Raw genomic sequence first — 20,055 nt, forward strand, 5'->3', positions numbered from 1 at the left:
ATATTTAAGTTTTTCCTGTATTGTTCAACAAGTAATAAGTATTAATTACTCTATGTAGCCAGGTATTGGAAATCAGAAACCATAGGAAATGTTTATTCTTGGCATTTTATTGTAAGTATTGTGTTTTGTCTCCGTGGGAGATATTAGTAGTATTAAACCATCCAGTTTGTCTATTATGATAGGTTTTTAAAAAAAACCACATACATACTTCCTCTAAGATTAAAATCTTAACTAGAAAGTCAGCTTGAAAGTCCTGTTTTCCAGTAGCTATTTAGTGAGTCACAAACATAGAAACCGGAATTCTAATGACTGAGGTGCTAGTTTTTAATGCCAAATCTTGAGGAGTCTTGAAAATGTCTCACATCTGTTTCCTTATCAAATGAGGTAAATATTTAAACCTCAGCCTATGAGAATTGAGGTTATTATTAAGCAATATGTAGTTGTGTTGATCTCTACTAGAGAAAAGGAATTATTTGATTGGAAAACATTTGGAGAAGAAATGCAGAAATTTCTAGACCCTGATTGGTGGTTTAACATGGTGAACTTTTTATTTGACTATAGGTATTTTTTCTTACTATTACCTGTTTCCACATTAAAACTACATGGTAAACGTTACTTAATTTAGTAAAACAAAAACTATTGGTTCTGTTCAATCTGCCAGATAGAAATATTTTTTGTTGTAGAATTTATAATTGATTGTTGAGATGCAGGTTGTTTTTTGTTAAAAGTATCCCCATTTTGTAAGTGTGTTACACAGAGATTGGAGTTTCACCTGTTCGTATATTTTATACAAAATGCATGGAATTTTCTTGAATGACAAATATTGAAACGTAGGCCTATAATGTAGGGCTTGGTTCCCTACATTATTCACAGGGGGCATTTGCCAGTATAATAAGGCTATGTTCTTAAAGTTGACTAGGCATTTAAGAAAGCTGAAATAAATTTTACTACGAAATCACTCCATAAATTATGTTTAGGCCTCTGATGCCATCTACATATAATGAATGTAGATGCACTGAATAGTTGCATTGTATTATATGTGATAAGGTTTTTCTTAAAGGAGCATTAGATGTAATGAAAAGCTCCTTCCTGAATGTAGCAGTGTTGATACAGGGATCAATAGATGCCTGCCATCCTTTGTTTCCCCCTTCATTGTCATTCTACCAGTGCCCCTGTGCTAGCGAAGCTGCTTGTACTATCTAGGCTTGCTCAGTGCTTCAAGTTCCAAAATTAATGTTCACAGCCTCCATCAGAAACTCATTTTCTCAGAGTAGCTGATCTTGGCATATAGGAAGAAAGAAAAATACCCTTTTTTTAATTCCTCACCCAAGGATATATTTATTGGTTTGAGAGAGGAGAGTGAAACATCAATCACTTGCCTCCTTGTTTACACCCCAACCCAGGATTGAACCTGCAACTTAGGTGTGTACCTTGACCAGAAACTGAACCCCGTGACCTTTTTGGTATATGGAATGGTGCCTCAACCAACTGACTCACCCGGCCAGGCCTCCAGATTATTTTTCACCAAGTTTATCATTGCTAACCCCTTTTCCCTTCTGGAAAGTACTTAGATTCCTCACAAATGGGATTTGCTAATTCTTAGCCTAATTCCTAGAATTTTAGGATTTAAAGTGAAACACCAATAAACTATGTAGGATGGAAGAAATGATTAGTGGTTAGTGTGGTACCCCTGGGATCATTATCTGAGTGTCTGCTGCCAGCTCTCCTCCCCCTCTTCTTTGAGCTCAGGTCCCTATATACATATATATATATAAAATTGATTTCAGAGAGGAAGGGGGGGGGGGGAGAGAAACATCAGTGATGAGAATCATTGATCAGCTGTCTCCTGCACATCCCCTATTGAGGATGGAGCACACAGCCTGGGCATCTGCCCTGATCAGGAATCAAACTGTGATCTGGTACATAGGTCAACACTCAACCACTGAGCCATGCTAGCCAGGTAGGTCATTTATCTTTAGAGAATTCCCCATATGCAATATTTCATCACAGTGGTATCCATTCCTCTCTTCCTATTTATTCTGTGAACTGATAAGTAAGGAGAGGAAGTTTATAGAATTCCTTCTAATAAAAAAGGGATGTTAGAAATATACTATGTTGCAATTCAAAAATGGATCCAGACAACAGTCAATGAATGGAAGAGCCTTGGGTGAAAAATTCATGAAGGGCTTTGTCATAGTAGCTGATAACATTTAACCACAGTATTCAATCTGAACCTCAGATTGACAACCTGGCTGAGGTTATACACACCTGTGAGAGATTGTCTTTTAAAAAAAACAAAACCTGGATTTTTAAAAAGCCTCTAGTTGAAATAAGCATCCATCCATTTTTTTGTTTTATGTCTCTTACCTATCATTAATCCTTGATGTATCAATTCAGTGAATTTAGAGCTCAGGCTTACTGGCATGGTTCCAACTTTATCCCAGTTCCCTATGTTTAGGGAAAAGCATGTTACTTCCTTACTTGGAATTATTTAATATCTGTGTTATAGGGTGATTAAAAAGGTAAAGCAGATTACCTGGTGTTTAGTAGTCCCACTAATAAAAGGTACATTGTTTCTCGGCCTTTTGACTAAGATCAAGTGTACATATCTTGTCAGTTTAACATATGTCCTCTATCCAAGGACAACATATTAAGTGGGTTTTTAGAGCAGGGAGACGGTGTGTTGACCTGGCAGTACAGTGCCTTTGGAGAACAGTGCCACCCCCCCCCCCAAGAAAAAATAGGTATTTTGTTTTATATAAGTGCTTTGACGCAGTTGTTAATTGTTCTTTGTGGCACAGGGAATTACTATACTATCAATTATATTTTTGGCCCCTGTCATTGTAGTTTTTGTGATATTTTACTGAAACGAAGTAAGGGATAGAATTTTAAAAGAAATTTGGTTTTTTACCAATCAAGGATATCTGCGATTCAGATAACATTTTCTTTTTTTTTTTTTTAAATATATTTTATTGATTTTTTACAGAGAGGAAGGGAGAGAGATAGAGAGTTAGAAACATCGATGAGTGAGAAACATCCATCAGCTGCCTCCTGCACATCTCCCACTGGGGATATGCCCGCAACCCAGGTACATGCCCTTGACCGGAATCGAACCTGGGACCTTTCAGCCCGCAGGCCAACGCTCTATCCACTGCGCCAAACCGGTTTCGGCAACATTTTCTTATATTTGCTCCTCCTGATTTTAGTTTGGTTTTAAATGTTACAATTCTGGGGCAAAATCTACATAATTAACAGAAGTAATTATGAAGCCTTGAAATCACCCTAAATATCCTTTGAGGAAGATATAAGCCTAGTTCTTTCAGCTACTTTGACCAGCAGTTCCATGCAATGAATTGAATTGAAGATTAATTGCAGATATGCAGGAATTCCCAGTGACTTAAGTTTTTTCCATTATAAATAATGCAAGTTCAGTGTTTTAACTTTAAAAGCTGCTGGCACATGGCAAGTACAGTTTTGAGAATGAATGACAAAGAACAGTCCTAAATGATACTGAAAGTGTCATTGATAGAGTTTAATATTAAATAATATTTCTTTTTATTTTATATTTTTCAAATTACAAACATTTAAATTATTTTGTGTGTCCTCATAATTGTACAGAGTAATGTTGGTGTGAAGATGCTTGCCTACAGAGTCAGATTGCAATCAACCTTGATACTACCTCTATAGGTAGACAAGATACATATTCTCTAGTCTCATCTATGAGTTGGAATACTAATACCTAACTTCCCAAGGGTGGTGGTGAGGATTAAATGAAATAATTTACAAAGTGCTGGTATATAATAGCTATTGTTTTCACAGTTTATTTCCTATATTGATTTATATAAAATTCTACAGTCTGCAAATTATATTTCTATTCTTTGGATTTTAGTCCCATAGGAACCATGTGAAATGAGCACAAATAGATATTGTCTGATTTTAATATTAGCATAGTACATCTCTTTCCATCCTTATTTTTGTGTGTGTGTCATATATATATATAATTTTTTTTAACTGATTTCAGAGAGGAAGGGAGAGAGAGAAACATCAATGGTGAGAGAATCATTGATTGGCTGCCTCCTGCCCACTGCCCAGTGGGATTAAGCCCGAATCCCGGGCACGTGCCCTGACCAGGAACTATAACCTCCTGGTTGATGAGCCTCGCTGGCCAGGCAAAGATGGCATTTTTTAGAATCTTGCCTCTTGATGCCCTGAGTTGGCACTTCATGTGTGCTTTCAGAAGACAGTCCAGTATACTGAGGCTGGCTGCTGCAGGATGTAATACAACCAGTGAATCTCGTGGTCATGGACTCACTCCCACAGCTACTTTGCTGTATAGTGAGTACCTATTGTATGGGACTTCATACCTGTGGATCAGGCTGTCTAACGATAGTGGTGCCAGCTGAAACTCTGCAGACAGGAAAGACAAGCCCACACCTGAAATAGCTACCCATCCTTGTGAGGTATTGGCAAACTGCTGGACTTTCCTGGATGGAGAAAGTCCAGAGAGGTTAATTTCCCACCAAGTGGTTTGCTGGTCACCCTGAAGATGAGTGCCTCTTGCTGACAGGTTAGCCATTCAGAGACAGCAGTAGCTAGAGTGACCTTGGCAGGTGCTACATACACATTAGGTAATGTGGAGTTTCTTCCGCCCTCTCCAGATCTGTTCGTCATCCCCAGGGCTCTCCTCTGTGCCATTGGGGGGCTGACCTCTGCACTGCATTATCTGGGCTTGCTTATCCCATGGATTTGGTCAGTGCGAGGCCAACAGATCAGAAAGCAGGAGTATTTATATCCCAGCTCCCAACTTCCCAAACTATGGTTTTGAAGTAATCATATCCCTTGACCAAAGGCCACAACTCCTGTTTAGCAGATCACAAAGTTCCCACAACACTTTACTCCCCTCGGCCCTTCAGCTAGGGCTGGTAGTGGCCTCCCACTGTGGATACCTCAGGGTGCTTCATCAGCCTCCCCTGTTGGCTTCCCTTAGTCTGCCCCACTTTGTAAAGAGTCTATATGTTTAATTTTAGACTGTCTTCAGCTGTCTGTTCTTTCCAGGACCCTAGCAGACATAAGACAGGTTTTCTTTCCTTGCCTCTTAAAATGCCTTGTAAACATATTTTCACCTTTTCTTAATTCACTTGACAAATATTTATTGAGCACCTACAGTGTGCCGGATCCTGATCTGTTCTTTGAGAAAACAATGATAAACAAGACAAAGGGGGTGCAGTTAATAAAAAGATAACTTCAAATAGTGATAAATGCCCTGAGCCACTGAATAACACTGAAGAGGAATCAGGTGTAGCCACATTTGATTGAGCAGTACAGGATGGTCTTTTGGAGGCAGTGGGATTTGAAGACCTGGGGACTTTGAACTAAGGATAAGGAAGAGCTTTGTCAAATATCTGAGAGCAGGATATTCCAGATAATGAGCTTGACTTGATATGCAGACGCTTCTGGAATGTAGTGAACATAGTGCAGTAACATTAAGTAGTATTGGGTAATTTACCTGTGCGTTTGGAAGTAAGAATAAAGTGCTAGCATGTAATATGGTATTGGCCTCTTCAGAGGAGACAATTTAGTTTGCTTAGCAATTATGTTTCAGACTATTTATTGGGTCTACACTAGATTATGGCATGGCGCCAAAACCTATCTTTAACCACCTAAACATAACCCCAATTCACCTAACAATTTTAAAAGGTAAGTAATCTATCCATAGAAATAATCTAAAAATACCCAGAGAGTGAAAGGGAAGACAGATATAACTGGTCTTTTTCTCAAAATCAGTTGTGGAGTTACCCAAATCACAAAGATCTAAGCTAGCAGTTTATGATTTTTATTTGAGTATTAGAGGAGTTTGTGGAAGAGTTACTTGGGACCCATTTTATGATATAAATATGACTGGTAGGAATCTGAGGGAGCAGAGAATCCCACCTGACTTCCAGCCTTTCGTCTCTTTCTTGAAAACACTGTTAGGGCCACTTGTCATTCAGGCTTTCCTAACGTAATTTGTGATGTAAATTTGCAGCAAAATCACAGTATAGATTAATGTCCATACTGATTGTTGCTTTGGCCAAGTTGTGTTTCTACTACAGATAAACCATCGGCTCAATAAAAGTTGGAGTTCTTTTTCTCCATCTTCTCCATTTTTACTTTCAATTTTCTCAAATGGAAGCCCTCTCTAGGAGGGCTTACAAGTCATTTTGAAAGGCCTTGTCAGGGACAACGTCTTACAATGTTTGTTTCCAGCACCACATGCCTGGCACATAATAAATGTAGAGAAATTAAGATTCTAAGATTAATTCTTTCTGCTTGTCGCAATCTCCACCCTGTGTCTGTGAGCGCGCTGCGATCACTTTCGGCCACCAAGCGGCGCTAAGGCGCCATCTAGGACGAACTCGCTAAGTTTTCCACAGGGTTTGAAGTTTTGAGCTTTTAAAAAATTGTCAGAAAGGTTAATACACAAGTTTAGGGGAATATTCGCCAGGCATGAATAATGCTCCAGCCAGGGGTGGGCTGCAGAAAGGCGCTCTGAGTCTCTGGGCGCATCTCAGACATCTTGGGATCGCAGTGGGAACTCATACTGGGGGGTCGCAGAGGTGCCTGCGCGGGAGTGGGTGCAGCCCGGCGACCGGGACAGTTGAGGGCGGAGGTGCGCGCTGCACGCAGGGTCCGCCAGGCACGCGAGGGGGGCTCGGAGGAGCCAGCTCCCTTCCCGCTCCCGCCCCCTAGCCGCGCAGGGCTGGCCGGGCCGCTCCTCCCCTGGGTGGGTCCCGGCTCCTTTTCTGGCAGAGACTATCTGCATAGAGGAAACTGCCCAAAGTGGCTGTTGTGGAGTTGCCGGCGGAGGGGAAGGGGGCGTGCGCCGCGATCCGCTGCTGCCTGGAGGCCAAGCCCTGCGCCCGGCCGACCTCGTGCCTCGGGTTCTCTGCCTGCTCCCGGCGCGCTCAGTCTTCAACCCCAGCTCTGCACCGCCCCCTCGGACAGCACACGCCAAGATCGCGCCATGAGCCCGGGCGAGCGCGACGGCGGCAGCGCACGGAAGGGCGGCCCGGCTGGCGGCGGCGGGGGTCGCCCGGCGATGGCGGTGGGAGCCTGGGCGGTGAGCGCGCTGTGCCTGCTGCTCTCCATGGGCTCAGCGGCCGCCTGTCTGCTGCTGGGCGTCCAGGCGTCGGCGCTGCAGGGCCGGGTGGCAGCGCTCGAGGAGGAGCGGGAGCTGCTGCGGCGCACGGGGCCCCCGGGCGCCCTGTCTACCTGGGCGGAGCCGCACCTGGAGCGCTTGCTGCGCGAGGTGAGGAGCATTGGGGGCGATCCCAGGAAGGGTGTGCATGGGGCTGGGGGGAGTGTCCGTGCCCTGGGAGCCCGGGGCAGTGTGGCCGTCTCCCCGAGCAGGGTTCGCTCGCTAGTTCTGTGCACGCGAGTCCACCCTGGTGGCCTGCGCGAGGGGCTGAGGTTGGGCAAAGCAAAGTGCCGGCCCCGAAGGGGTCCTGCTGTCTCCTCTCCAGCCTCAAGGTCGCATTCCAGGGCTAGCGGCCGTGGGAAAAGTGTGTTAGAAGGGCCGTTTTGGGACGAGTAGAGGGAGAGAGAGGATCCACGAGTGTGTGCGCTCTGACCTCAGGTTGCTTCCCGCCTCAGGTGGACGCAAGGCTACTCATCTGTGCCGGCATAATGAAGAGGCTCAGGGGGAAGTGTCTGGAGGGTGATTCTCATCATTGGCAGCAACTGCTGTTCCGTAGCAGCTGCTTTTCCCAACGCTGGTGTACCTGGAGGGGCGTGGGACCCCCAGCAGGCAGGCGGCCACGGTGGAGGAAAGCCCCTGACAGATCCTAGGGCTGGGACCTTGAAGGGATCTGGTCAGCCCGGCCTGTGCACCCTGCACCTCCCAGAAAAATTTGTTTTAAGGCAGCTCGATCCTGGAGATGCTGTGCTCTGGAGCTGCTGCAGCTGATCGCGCACTCCGTGCCACGGAGACCTGCAGGGATGCCCACATGAGACCGGTAGAGTGAGGGGAAGAGAAACAGTCTGGGCCAGAAAACTGGGTGCCAATTTCAGGCTGCCACCTGGGCGATGCAAATACATCTGAGTTTTCTTGAAAGCCTATAAGACTCTTGACACTTCTATTACAGTTGCTGCATTGTGCCTTCAAAGCAGGAGCCACATTTGGGTCCTCAAAGCCCTCCCCCAGCTTTTGTGCAGCAGTGCTTCTCCCCATGGAACTAGAGAGGCTTTCAGTGGTTCTCAACCGTCTGGCCCTTTAAATACAGTTCCTCATGTTGTGACCCAACCATAAAATTATTTTCGTTGCTACTTCATAACTGTAATGTTGCTACTGTTATAAATTGTAATGTAAATATCTGATATGTAGGATGGTATTAGGCGACCCCTGTGAAAGGGTCGTTCGATCGCCAAAGGGGTCGCGACCCACAGGTTGAGAACCGCTGGAAGAGCCTTCCCTGGCTGAGCCCAGCTTGCCTCCTGCGACCTCCTGCGACCTCCTGCTCCAGCCATCCTCTTCCTCCTGGGAAAGGTGGCTCCCAAGTGCCCTGCCCAAAGGGCAGTTGTAGTATGAAAAGCACATGTTTCAGGGTAGAGGAGAGGAAGGACAGGTCTGTTACTACCAGCCCCCGGAACTGTGCAGAGCTGTGATCTTTAAGTAAGGTATTCAGCGGTCTATCCATCATTGAGTGAACTGGGAATCTTGGGGGGAATGGGAGAAGACTGCACCACACCTCCTAGTTCACCACACCTATTTCTTAGCACTTTAAGCCAGCATTACATCTCTTCTTGCTTGGATTTAGGCAACATTGCTGCTTCATGAAATGATTTCCTCTTTTGTCTTGGAAAGTGTCTGCAGACTTCAGAAATCTCTCCAGGGTTCTGCTTGGCAACTCCTGGTGATGGTTTCATAATTGCAGCCCATTATCTTTTGGCAAATCCCTAGAGACCAGAGTGTTGAACTGATTTATGAAAGGTCAGTGAAGTTTCTACCTGTTAGTGCTAGAACTGTGGCTATTCTTTTGGATAGGAGACCCCTCTGAGCATAAAAATAAACCACAAGCCCAGATGGAGTAAATCAGAATTCCCAGGAGAACCTTTTGCAAAGAACTTGTAAATTGTGTTTATTCTAATGGGGGCGGGGGGTCCTGGGAAAGCAGCCACGACTGAGGAGTGTGGATGGATCCTAAAAGTCCTGAATTTGGAGGGAGAGCAGTGGCTTCCTGCGGCACAGAGCAACCAAAGTTCGTTCTCTCTCTCTCTCTCTCTCTCTCTCTCTCTCTCTCTCTCTCTCTCCCCCCCCCCCCCCCCCCACTAGAAAGGCAAAGGGAACATTTTGGAATCCTGGGATTTCCACTTCAGATTTGCTGTACAGCTCAGCAATCTGACATTAGCATGTACACATCTCAGCACATCCTACAATTAACTAACTAAACTTGGTATCTGCGCGGCATGTGCTCAGAGTACTAACTGGCCAGTTTTTCCATCCCAATGGAGCAGCAGAGATGCCACGGTGTGAATGAACTTGGGGTTGAGCTTCTGGCTGTTTGAGTGGCCCCTGTGAAAGGTGTCTGTCTCCCAGGGCCAAGCTGTTTCTGCTTCTACCCATTCTTCTCCCAGATGTCACTGCCTGGGGAATGTGCACACCCTGCCTGGTGACCCCAACAGTCCCTGGCAGAGATGAAGGGGCTGTGGGAGGCACATAATGGTGAGCTGGTAATTGGCTTTAAATAGATGGGAAGATATTTTTTTAACTATTAGATATAAAAGACAAATGAACTGAAAATAGCTTCAGGAAAGAACATTTGTACTTGAACATGTTTTTCAGTTCTAGTTTGTTTTCAGTGAAGCCTCTTTTAAGCTTGAGCTGAAGTAGCCGTGTGTGTGAGTGCCTGCAGGTTGTCCTTTTACCAACAAGTTTGTTTTCAGAGTTTTGGAGGCAGAAACCACATCCAAATTAAAGAAGAGAAATCCTTACCGACCACACGCCACTTTAAAGTCAGAAAAAAATTTATTTTAAATAAGCCAACAAAAGCCACTGTTGATATGGGGCCCACTGTGTTTGTTCCCTTGGGAACAGAACTATGAAATAACTTATTTGGGACTGGCTGGTGTGCCTGACGATGTAGATCCAGAAGCTACAATAAGGGAATATTCATGTTAACTTGTGATTATCCTTCCATGCTACAAAATAAGAGAAACGGTTTTCAGTACATAAAAACAGGATTTTTGAGCAAGAATCATTAACAATAGTATCTTTAGTATGACCCAAAAATATAAATGCAAAACAAGCATCTGATATCTGTTTTTAAGGTGCTTTAAATAGGCTGCCTAAGTAATCAACCCCCAATAGTTATACCTATAGTTACAATATTATAAAAGCTTGACTTTTACTACAGTAAAAAGTTTAATTCGAGAATGAAAGAAACATTTAGTTGTATTCAGAAATCATTTCCAGCTTACAGTGGACTTATTGTTGGCTATTGGTCTTCCATTGTTCAGACCAGTCAGTTTGAAAACAAGAAAAACCCAGAGACTAAGGGTAAAATTCAAGCACTTTCCTTCCCTACCATCAACTAGATACATTGGTTGTTACCATAAAACCCAGAATCAATGGTAGCTTTTTCAGTCTCTGTAGCAGTCTGCCACTTGTCAGGACTGCTCTGTGGTGGACATTTTAATAAAGAGGCTCAGTTTTCAGTCCCGTGGCTGGAGATGGATAACTACATTTGTGCCCTTTACATTTCCTGGCTCCCAAACCGAAAAAGTTCCTGTCCAATACTTCCTGGCATGCTCACTTTCTCTGCTCTTTTTTTGGTGGGGCGGGGGGGGGGGGGGCAGTTTGGGAGAGCTTCATAATAATAGCAGCATGATTAGATTGAGCCAACTGTCAGGGTATTCTTTTCACAAACATTTTTTAATTGTTAAATTGGACTTTTACATATTGACTTTTAAAAAAATCTTTATTGTTGAGAGTATTACAGATGTTCCTCTTTTTTCCCCCTCGCCCCCCTCCACCCAGTTCCCGACCCTGCCCCAGGCCTTGGCCATCCTATTGTCAGTGTCCATAGGTAATGCATGTATGCATATAAGATCTTTGTTTAATCTCTTCCTGCCCCCCACCCCCTCTTCCCTCTGAGAATCATCAATCTGTTCCATTTCCATGCCTCTGATTCTGTTTTATTCATTAATTTATTCTGTTCATTAGATTTCTTGTTTATTTTGATTTTTTGATTCAATTGTTGATAAGTATGTATTTGTTGCCATTTTGTTGTTCTTATTTTTTATCTTTTTCTTCTACTTCTTAAAGAATACCCTTCAATATTTCATATAATTCTGGTTTGGTGATGATGAACTACTTTAGCCTTTTCTTGTCTGTGAGGCTCTTTTCTAACCTTCAATTCTAAATAATAGCTTTGCTGGGTACAGTAATCTTGGTTGTAGGTCCTTGCTATTCCCCACTTTGAATATTTCTTGCCACTCCCTTCTTGCCTGCATAATTTCTGTTGAGAAATCAACTGACAGTTGTATGGGCATTCCCTTGTAGGTAACTAACTGCTTTTCTATTGTTGCTTTTAAGATTCTCTCTTTGTCTTTAGCCCATGGCATTTTAATTATGATGTGTCTTGGTGTGGTCCCCTTGGGTTCCTCTTGTTTGGGACTCTGCTTCCTGGATTTGTAAGTCTATTTCTTCCACCAGGTAGGGGAAGTTTTCTGTCATTATTTCTTCAAATAGATTTTCAATATCTTGCTCTCTCTCTTCTTCTGGCACCCCCATGATGCGAATGTTGGTATGCTTGAAGTTGTCTCAGAGGCTCCCTACACTAGCTTCATATTTTTGGATTCTTTTTTCATTTTGCTCTTCTGGTTGGGTGTTTTTTGCTTCTTCATATTGCAAATCGTTGATTTGATTCTCAGAATCCTCTACTCTACTGTTGAATCCCTGTATATTATTCTTTATTTCAGTCAGTGTATACTTAATTCCTGACTGGTCCTTTTCCATTTTTTTGGAGGTTTCTAGAAGATTCTTGAGTAAACTTATAACTGTGGGGTTTTTTGAACTCTATATCCAGTAGTTTGCTTTCTTCCATTTCTTTCATTTGTTTCTTTGTCTCTGCATTTTGGCTGCTTCCCTGTGTTGGTTTCTATGTAGCAGAGCTACTGTGTCTCCTTGAGTTGATAGAGTGGCCTTGTGTAATAGGTGTTCTATAGGACCCAGTGGCTCAACCTCCCCAGTCACCTGAGCTAGGAGCTCCAGGTGCACCCCTTTGTGGGCTGTGAGCACAGTCTTGCTGTAGTTGAGACTTGATTGCTGTTGGTATCACTGGGAGGAATTGACCTCCAGGCCAATTGACTGTGAGGACCAGCTGCAACTACAGTGGGAAAGCTGCTGTGCAGGAGACACCCCTTTGGAGTAGGACTTGCTTCAGTGGGGCTTTAGTGCTCACTGAGTCTGCCCTTTGGCTGTGTCACTTATGGATGTGTAGAATTGTAATCTGGTATGATCTGATACTGACCACTGGGTACACTGGCTCTTGGGTCTCCAGAGAGCTGCAAAGTCAGCCTCTGCCTGGGGCCACCCAGCAGGAGCTACAGAGAGATCTTCAGATTCCTCCTCTTTATCAGGTTTGGAAGTGCCCACGCGAGGCCCAGCTATGAAGCAAGGCAGGCTGGTGTGCTGGTCCTGGGATCTTAGGTCTTTTATTGAAAGGTTTGGGGCTCCCTGACCCAGCTGCAGCTTGTTTGAGAGATGTTAGCCTGAACTAGGACAGGCCATTCATATGCAAAAGCTGCTGCACACAGCTTGGGTGGGTTTGTAAATTGGATGAGGCAGGGTATTAGGGAATCACTAGGGTGGAGCAAACAGAAATGGCTGCCAGTCAGTCCTGCCACTGGGGAGGCCCCAGCACAGGAACAATCATCCCTGAGAGCACCTCCATCTGGGAGAAAGCCGCCCCTGAGTTCCTGCCCCGATGCCTGACAATCCAGTTCCTCCTCATATGTGTCTGTGTTCCCCAGAGCCTCGCGCTGGTGCTGGGGCTCAGAGAAAGTGAGATCTTGAAAGTTCAGTTCATGGTGCCAGTCTTTTAAGAGTAACACCTGGGTCTCCAATAGCCTCTGTGTTCTGGAGCCCCAATCTGCAGGGGTTTTCAAGCCTGTAGTTCTTACTGCCCATAGGGACTTCTTTTTCCAGCTCTAGGATCCTGGGATGGGGGTTTGGTGTGGGGTTGGGACACCCTGCTCCTCTAGGAGGCCTCCTCAGAGACAATCTCCTTCCCGATTGAAAAAGCAGCACACGTAGGTGCCAGACCAGCCCATTCCGCGTCTCCGCACCTCCTACCAGTCTCAGTGTGCTTCTTCTTTACTTCTCTGGTTGTAGGACTTCCATTCAACCAGCTTCCAGTGGTTCTGGATGATGGTTGCTCTGTATTTTACTTGTAATTTTTATGTGGTTGTGGAAGGTGGCAAGTACAGGTGTTTACCAACGCCACCATCTTCAAATCCTACATGTTGGCTTTGAAGATGCATGGCATTGCTCCTGAAGCTGGAGAACCTGAACTGAATGAATGTATACTGGCAGGCAGAGAAGGGTTTCAGTCCCACCATTTTATTTACTCTGTCATCTAACCTCTTCAATTTCCTATGTCTCAACTTCCTCTTCCCAATATGCTGGTCACAATGGCCTGGGTAGTGACAAGCAAAGAAGATAACATGGAAGAAAGTGTTGGTCAGTAAGTGTGCTTTTGATGATGAGTAACAATACCTGAGTATGGTCCCTTAAGCAATACAATCATTGAATTAGTTTGCATAACCAGAGAAGCCTGGAAGTCATTCAGGAGTTTGGGTTAGTTTAGTAACCTGACCACGATTGGTGCTGCAATTCTAAGCATGAGTCTTCACACAAGAGTAGCCAAGGTAGAAGGGAAGGAGGCAGGAAAAAGAGTCATCTTCTTGATAGGCTTTCTCTTGCATTTGAGTCATGGGGGAGATTCCCAGCGCCTCTTGGCAGACTTCCCTCATAGCGAGCAGACTTCCCTTATAGCCAGAGCCAGGGCCCATGATCACCATTATCCTGTCACTGGCAAGGGTGATGGACTTGGCCAGTCTTGATTCATCCCCTGAGGCTGGGCATGTTGTGGCTTTTCGAGGAAAGAAGACTGAGAATGGCTAGGTGTTCGGTTAATGCCATAAAGTGTTATTACCCCAGAGGAGGACGGAGCAGTATCCATTGACCTGCCACAATTTTCATAACCAAACCCCCTTCCACTGCAGTGTTTCCCAAGCTGCATGCTCTGGGAACACTCTTCAGCCAAACAATTTCTGTTCCCCTCAGGGTCCACTCTCCAACTCTGCCTCCAGCCGTAGTCAAAGGCAAGGTTGCTGTGCTTGGGATTCTCTCTGGTCCAGTCTCATGCTCTGCAGTTTATGGTCTTTAGCCCTTAAGCAGATGCTGTTCTGATCCCATAGTGACTAGCTAGAGTGGCCTCCACGCTGGGAATGGCACTCTAAGGCCCTGCTTTCCACCTTCCCCTACATCAGGCAGGGGCACAGTAATACTTATTCATCACACCGCAGCAAGTGGAAGAGGCTGCTCGGACTGGAGGCAACTGGCCCAGTCACTCTGAGGACCAAGGGGATCAGTACACCCAAAACCATGTATGGGGCCTTGTACGCATTAGGTGTGCACAGGCAGCTTTGCTCCCGCTCCTCTCTGCACCCCCATCAGCCATAGGCCCCTTGGCTTTCTCAGTGGCCATATCTCGCCATGGCCTCCAAGTCCCCTGCCAGTGCATGTACAGTTAGGGTCATGGTCCCCAGAGCAGAATGTCCCTTTTACCCTCACTAGTATCATTTCATGAGAGTCAGCCTCTCCAGATGCCTTTGAGTCCTCGTTCCTTCAAATAGCAATGTGACAGAACCCTAACTCAGACTGGCTTAAATTAAAGGGAATTTATTAGCTTGAGTAGCTGAGAAGTCCAGGGAAATGCTGCTCAGGCACAGCTAGAGGCACCTTGACTTTGTGTTTCTCTGTACTGGCTCCATATTTCTCAAGATGCCCTTACTCTCCCGGGAAGTGGCAGAGTAGCTGCCAGCAGCTAGAGTTTCTCTTTCCCAACAGCCCTGGCGGAAGCCCCCTGATTCACTCTGAGGGTCAATATGGATGACCTGTACTGGCCACAGGACAGTGGGGCAGCCTCTGATCTGCCAGGCTTGCAGGGGGGTGTTCCTGTGTCACGTGTGAACCTTACTAGTGCTGAAAGGACGGGAAGTAGAGAATGGTCCTAGAGGACAACTTGGAGTGCTGTTATTAGAAGGAGGAGAGGACACGGGGCTGGTAGATGACCATCCAAGGAATAATGAGAGAGGGGCTTGGGCAACAAGCTGGAGCCACATTCTGGAGGAATTCCTACCTGATGTCTTGAAATCCAGGTAAAGGTTTTTTGATCTAATGAGACAGGCAGTAAGTTGTCAGTTTTTGTTCTGTAGATATATAATAGTGGCCCGGTGCACGGATTCATGCACACTGAAAAGAACATAATTACGGGGGGGGGGGGGGCGGAAAGGGGGGCACCGCCGCTGGTCACCATCTATGGGACAATTGTTCGGGGTGGGGGTGGGGGGCACGCCCCCCCCCAACCCTGCTCCCTCAGTGCCTGGGAGCTGGGCAGCAGCTCCACCCCCCGCCACCACTGGTCACCCTCTGTGGGGTGATCGGGTCCCCACTCGCACCTGCCTTGGCCTGGTGCTGCCCGCTCACCTGCTCCACCATCCCACCATGGTCCCACGTCTTGGGGCTCATTGGAGCCAGCAGCGCCTTCGCTGATGCCCACTGCCAGCACCTTGTTGCCGACACCTGCCATGTTCCACGCTGCCCCCTGGTGGTCAGCACATGTCATAGCAAATGATCGAACTCCCGGTCGAACAGCCATCTGAGGGGACAATTTGCATATTAGGCTTTTATTATATAGGATTGATAAATTTGGGTTTATCTGAGGCAGTATTGAAATCTGTATTTCTCTCTGAATATAATGCACTTACAAAACGTGAACTTAATAAGTTACAGAATAACTTAAAAATTTTAAAACTTCCCCACAACAGCCTCATGAAATGTGGAAGACAGAGGTTATTGTCCAGAGGGAGAAATGTGTCTGAGATGGAGGCGGTGACATGCTTGGGGCACACAGAGCCAGGCCTGGGCTCCCTCGGGTTTACAGGATGCCATAGAAGGGAGGAAACGGAAGGATGGGCATGTCCTCTCCACCCTCTGTTTGAGTTCAGTGTCCAGCCTACAGCAGTGTGGACGTGCCCCATGTCAGGGCCACCTGGTCCCAGGCCCACCTTCCTCTGCCCACTTTTATCGGCTTCCCGGGAAGTGTTCTCATGAGTAAGGAGGCCCCACTCCTCTGGCCTGGTTGAGGAGTCTTTAGGGCACCCTGAGTCCTGGCATCTTGGAACAGAGAGATGCGCGTGCTTGGGGGTTGCCGCCGCCTTGCCTGAAGCTGTGTGTCATGGTGGCTTTGGGAGGCCTGAATTTGGAAGAGGAAACATTTTGGACAAGGAGTCAGAAGGCCACTGTCTTAGTCCATTCAGGCTGCTACAACTGAGTGGCAAGAAAACAACAAAACATTTATTTCTCACAGTCCTGGAGGCAGATGCTGTGGTGAGAGTCTGCTTCCTGGTTCATAGAGGGCTGTCTTCTCATCGTGTCCCCACATGTCAGAAGAGGGTCCCTTTAATAAGGGCACTCATCCCAAACTCCCCACCTCCTAACACTATCACCTTGGGGATTAGGTTTTAATATAGGAATGTGTGGGGACACACGCATTCGGTCTTTGGCAGCCATCGGCTGCCTGCTTGCTGTGTAGCCTGGGCTGGCCGTCGGCCCTTCAGAGCCTCAGTTCTCTACACGTGAGGTGAGAACACGGCCCAGGCAGTCAGGAGGAGTCGTGGTTCAGAGTAGAGAAGGGAGGCCAGATGGTCTCTCTAGGACAGCAGAGGGTGGTGAGCTCTGAGCACTGGGACCCACTGTCTTTTCCTTCCAGGGACCCTGGTGACGATATAATCCTCCACTTTCAGAGAAGCCCTCTCCTTCACCACATTTCTACAGGCTTCTCTCCTTTCTCTAATTCTAACCCCACCAGGAGGCATTGCTCAGTGCCGGTGAGAGAGTTCTTTCAAACCTGCTCTTTGCAGGGCAGATGTAGACCCTTTTCTCTTTGCCCCTTGACACGCTCCTCAGCTCTCCAGGGCTGCTGCCCCTGACATGTGACCACCTCCTTTATTGAGGATGTTAGTTCCAGTGTTGGAAATGGCACGCCAACTCAGCAACCCTTCCCCATCCTCCTTAAAAAAGAACCAAGATGTAATATTGATTTAACACAATTAGGTTATTGATAATCTCACCACTCTAAAACAAGGATTATTTAACTTTTGGCAACATCCACTTCAATTCTTATCCATAGACAGAATTACACTTAGCTAACTATTACTGCAGCGTATACACCATTTATCCCTTGCTTGTATATATTTCAACCTAACAACAACAAAATTGCTGCAACCCTGGCCAGTGTTGTTCAGTGCTTATAGCATCAGCCGGTGCTCCAAAGGGTTCGATTCCTGGTCAAGAGCATGCACCTGGGTTGCAGTTTTGCTCCCCATCCCTGGTCAGAGAGTGTGCGGGAGGCAACCAATTGATGTGAGATCTCACATCAATGTTTCTCTCTCTCTCACTCTCTCTCTCTCTCTCTCTCTCTCTCTCTCTCTCTCTCTCTTTCTCTCTCTTCTCCCACCCTCCCTTTCACTCTCTCTGGAAAGCAATGGAAAAAAATATCCTCTCATGAGGATTAACAAACCAAAAGCAAAACCAAACAAAAACATTGTTGCAGGCCCGGACAGTGTGACTCCACTCAGTTGGTTGAGCATCATCCCCATGCACCAGGAGGTTGCCGTTCAGTTCTGGGTAGGGCACATGCCTGGGTCGGGGGTGTGCAGCAGGCAGCCAATGCATATTTCTCTCTCTCTTTCCCTCTCCTTTTCTTTCTCTGGAATCAGTAAACAAAACAAAACAAAACAAAACATTGTTGCAGGTGCTGCACAATCTGTATGGTCCTGTTTCATGACTGCAGAGGATCCCACCGATGGGATCTGCATCCTCTGTCAACACAGCATCTAGGCTCCCTCCATGATTCTGTTGGCATAGATCACGGGACAGCCAATGGTTTCGTGGGCAAAGTCTCTTCTGTTATTCTTTAGGACCATGGTCGGCAAACTGCGGCTCTCGAGCCACATGCGGCTCTTTGGCCCCTTGAGTGTGGTTCTTCCACAAAATACCACGTGCAGGCGCACGTACAGTGCGATTGAAACTTCATGGCCCATACGCAGAAGTCTGTTTTCGGCCTGGGCGAGTCTATTTTGAAGAAGTACTGTTGATATTTGGCTCTGTTGACTAATGAGTTTGCCGACCACTGCTTTAGGACATAGAGTAACTGTCCATAGAGGAATATCTTCAGGGTTTCATGTTTTTGTTTTGATTTTGGAACATCTAAGCTTGTCCGTGACATACATGTTTATCTTCCTGGCGTAGTCTGAAACTGTCACGCCGTTGTGAAGTTATGCTTCAAGCTCTATGCTGAGCAAAGTAGATTCAATCCATCTTTCGGTTGAAATTTTATTTCAGGTGGATTTGTTAAAGCCGAAAGCAATTGATAACCAACAAAGCCTTAAAATAAGATTTGGAAAAACTCTGAAGATGTCTCAGAATTAGGCTCCTTTGCTGGTTTGGTGCAGAACCCTTTCCTGAGCAGCATTTGGCAGTGCCGTGCACTGCGCTGGGTCCTGCTGTGACTTCCAATTCTGTGAACAAATGTAACTCAGTTAGGGGACGTTCTCCGGAGGCCACACACAACCTCCAGCTCTCTTGGTTCGATTTTCTCCATGTGTAGGATAAGGATTAATCTTTAATTGTTGACATAGGCACTCAGAAGACATCCTTTCATCATATCCGGAAACATATTTTAGGAATAAGCATGATCCATTGGGAGAAAAAATAAGTTTGCAGATGTCGCTTTAAAGAAAGGCACGTTAGTGCACTCCTAGAGGATTAGGGGTGGGGGGGAACGATGAGGTCCCTACCTTGTGCCTGTCCTGAGCAAAAGGGTTCACATACATTTCCCTGTTACATAACAGCCCCAGCCCAGCCCCCCACCCCTGTGAGGTGGCCTTCCCTTCCCAGAGTGGGACAATGGCTGGTCCCAGGTGGTGGCCTGAATCTGGGTAACTTGACTCCTAGTCCCCCTCCCTTTCTACAGTTGCCCTGCCAGATGCCACCCCTGCCCCGCTCCCCGCCCGCCCCCCAAAAGAGAAGCAATAGCAGCAGCTTCTTTCTGTCTGTGGACGTCTTCAGTAGGTGGCAGACGCGTAGGGTGGAGGGCAAGACTTTAGCTTTAAGCAGACCTGGGGTCACCTCTCACCTGTACCATTTCCCAGCTGTGGGACTTTGGGTAAATGGCTGGTTTTCCAAACTTTAGTTTGCCCATCTGTTAAATGGGATTATCATCCTTGCCCTAAGGTTTCTGTGGGGATTAAACACGTTGATATGTCCAAAGTGCTTCAGCACATACAAATCCTGAAAATGGCTGTTCTTATTAGAATGCTTTCTTTGACTGAGCCCAGAAGGAATGTCTGTGTCTAATTGGAGAGGAAGCCCCGTGGTTACACGGCTGACCTTAAGATCCTTTTAGCATTGGGATTCTGCCAGCCTATGAAGGCCATGCAGAAGTAAAAAAGGTGTGAACATATGTCCTGTCTCCAAGTCAATGATGGGGAAATGTGACTTGTTGAAGAAAAGCAAAGAGCAAATCAGCTTCATAACCCCATTTTTTCTGTCTTTCATTTAAGTAAAAGGAAGTTTTCCATTTAAATGGAAAAAATTTCACATTTACGACCAAGCTAAAAATCTAATTATTCTTGAAAATTAGTATATGGCTTTTTCATTGTGAAAGAGCTTCAAACTCCTAGTAAATTCGCTTTGATTAATAGGTTTGTCCATTTTTGTGATTACTC

The 20,055-nt window shown here is 45.9% G+C and overlaps 1 protein-coding gene across 1 annotated transcript in view; it reads left to right on the forward strand.

Annotated features, from left to right (window-relative positions):
- Positions 1-6,831: 6,831 nt before the first annotated feature.
- The window catches only part of COL23A1 (collagen type XXIII alpha 1 chain), a 257,686-nt gene continuing 244,462 nt past the window's right edge, over positions 6,832-20,055 (forward strand). The window contains exon 1 of the mRNA XM_081093278.1: positions 6,832-7,288. Coding sequence (XP_080949404.1) covers positions 7,004-7,288 — 285 coding nt within the window. The 5' untranslated portion in view covers positions 6,832-7,003. The remainder of the gene's footprint in view (positions 7,289-20,055) is intronic.

Source organism: Myotis nattereri, assembly GCF_964212035.1.
Source record: "Myotis nattereri genome assembly, chromosome: 5".
Lineage (NCBI taxonomy): Eukaryota > Metazoa > Chordata > Mammalia > Chiroptera > Vespertilionidae > Myotis > Myotis nattereri.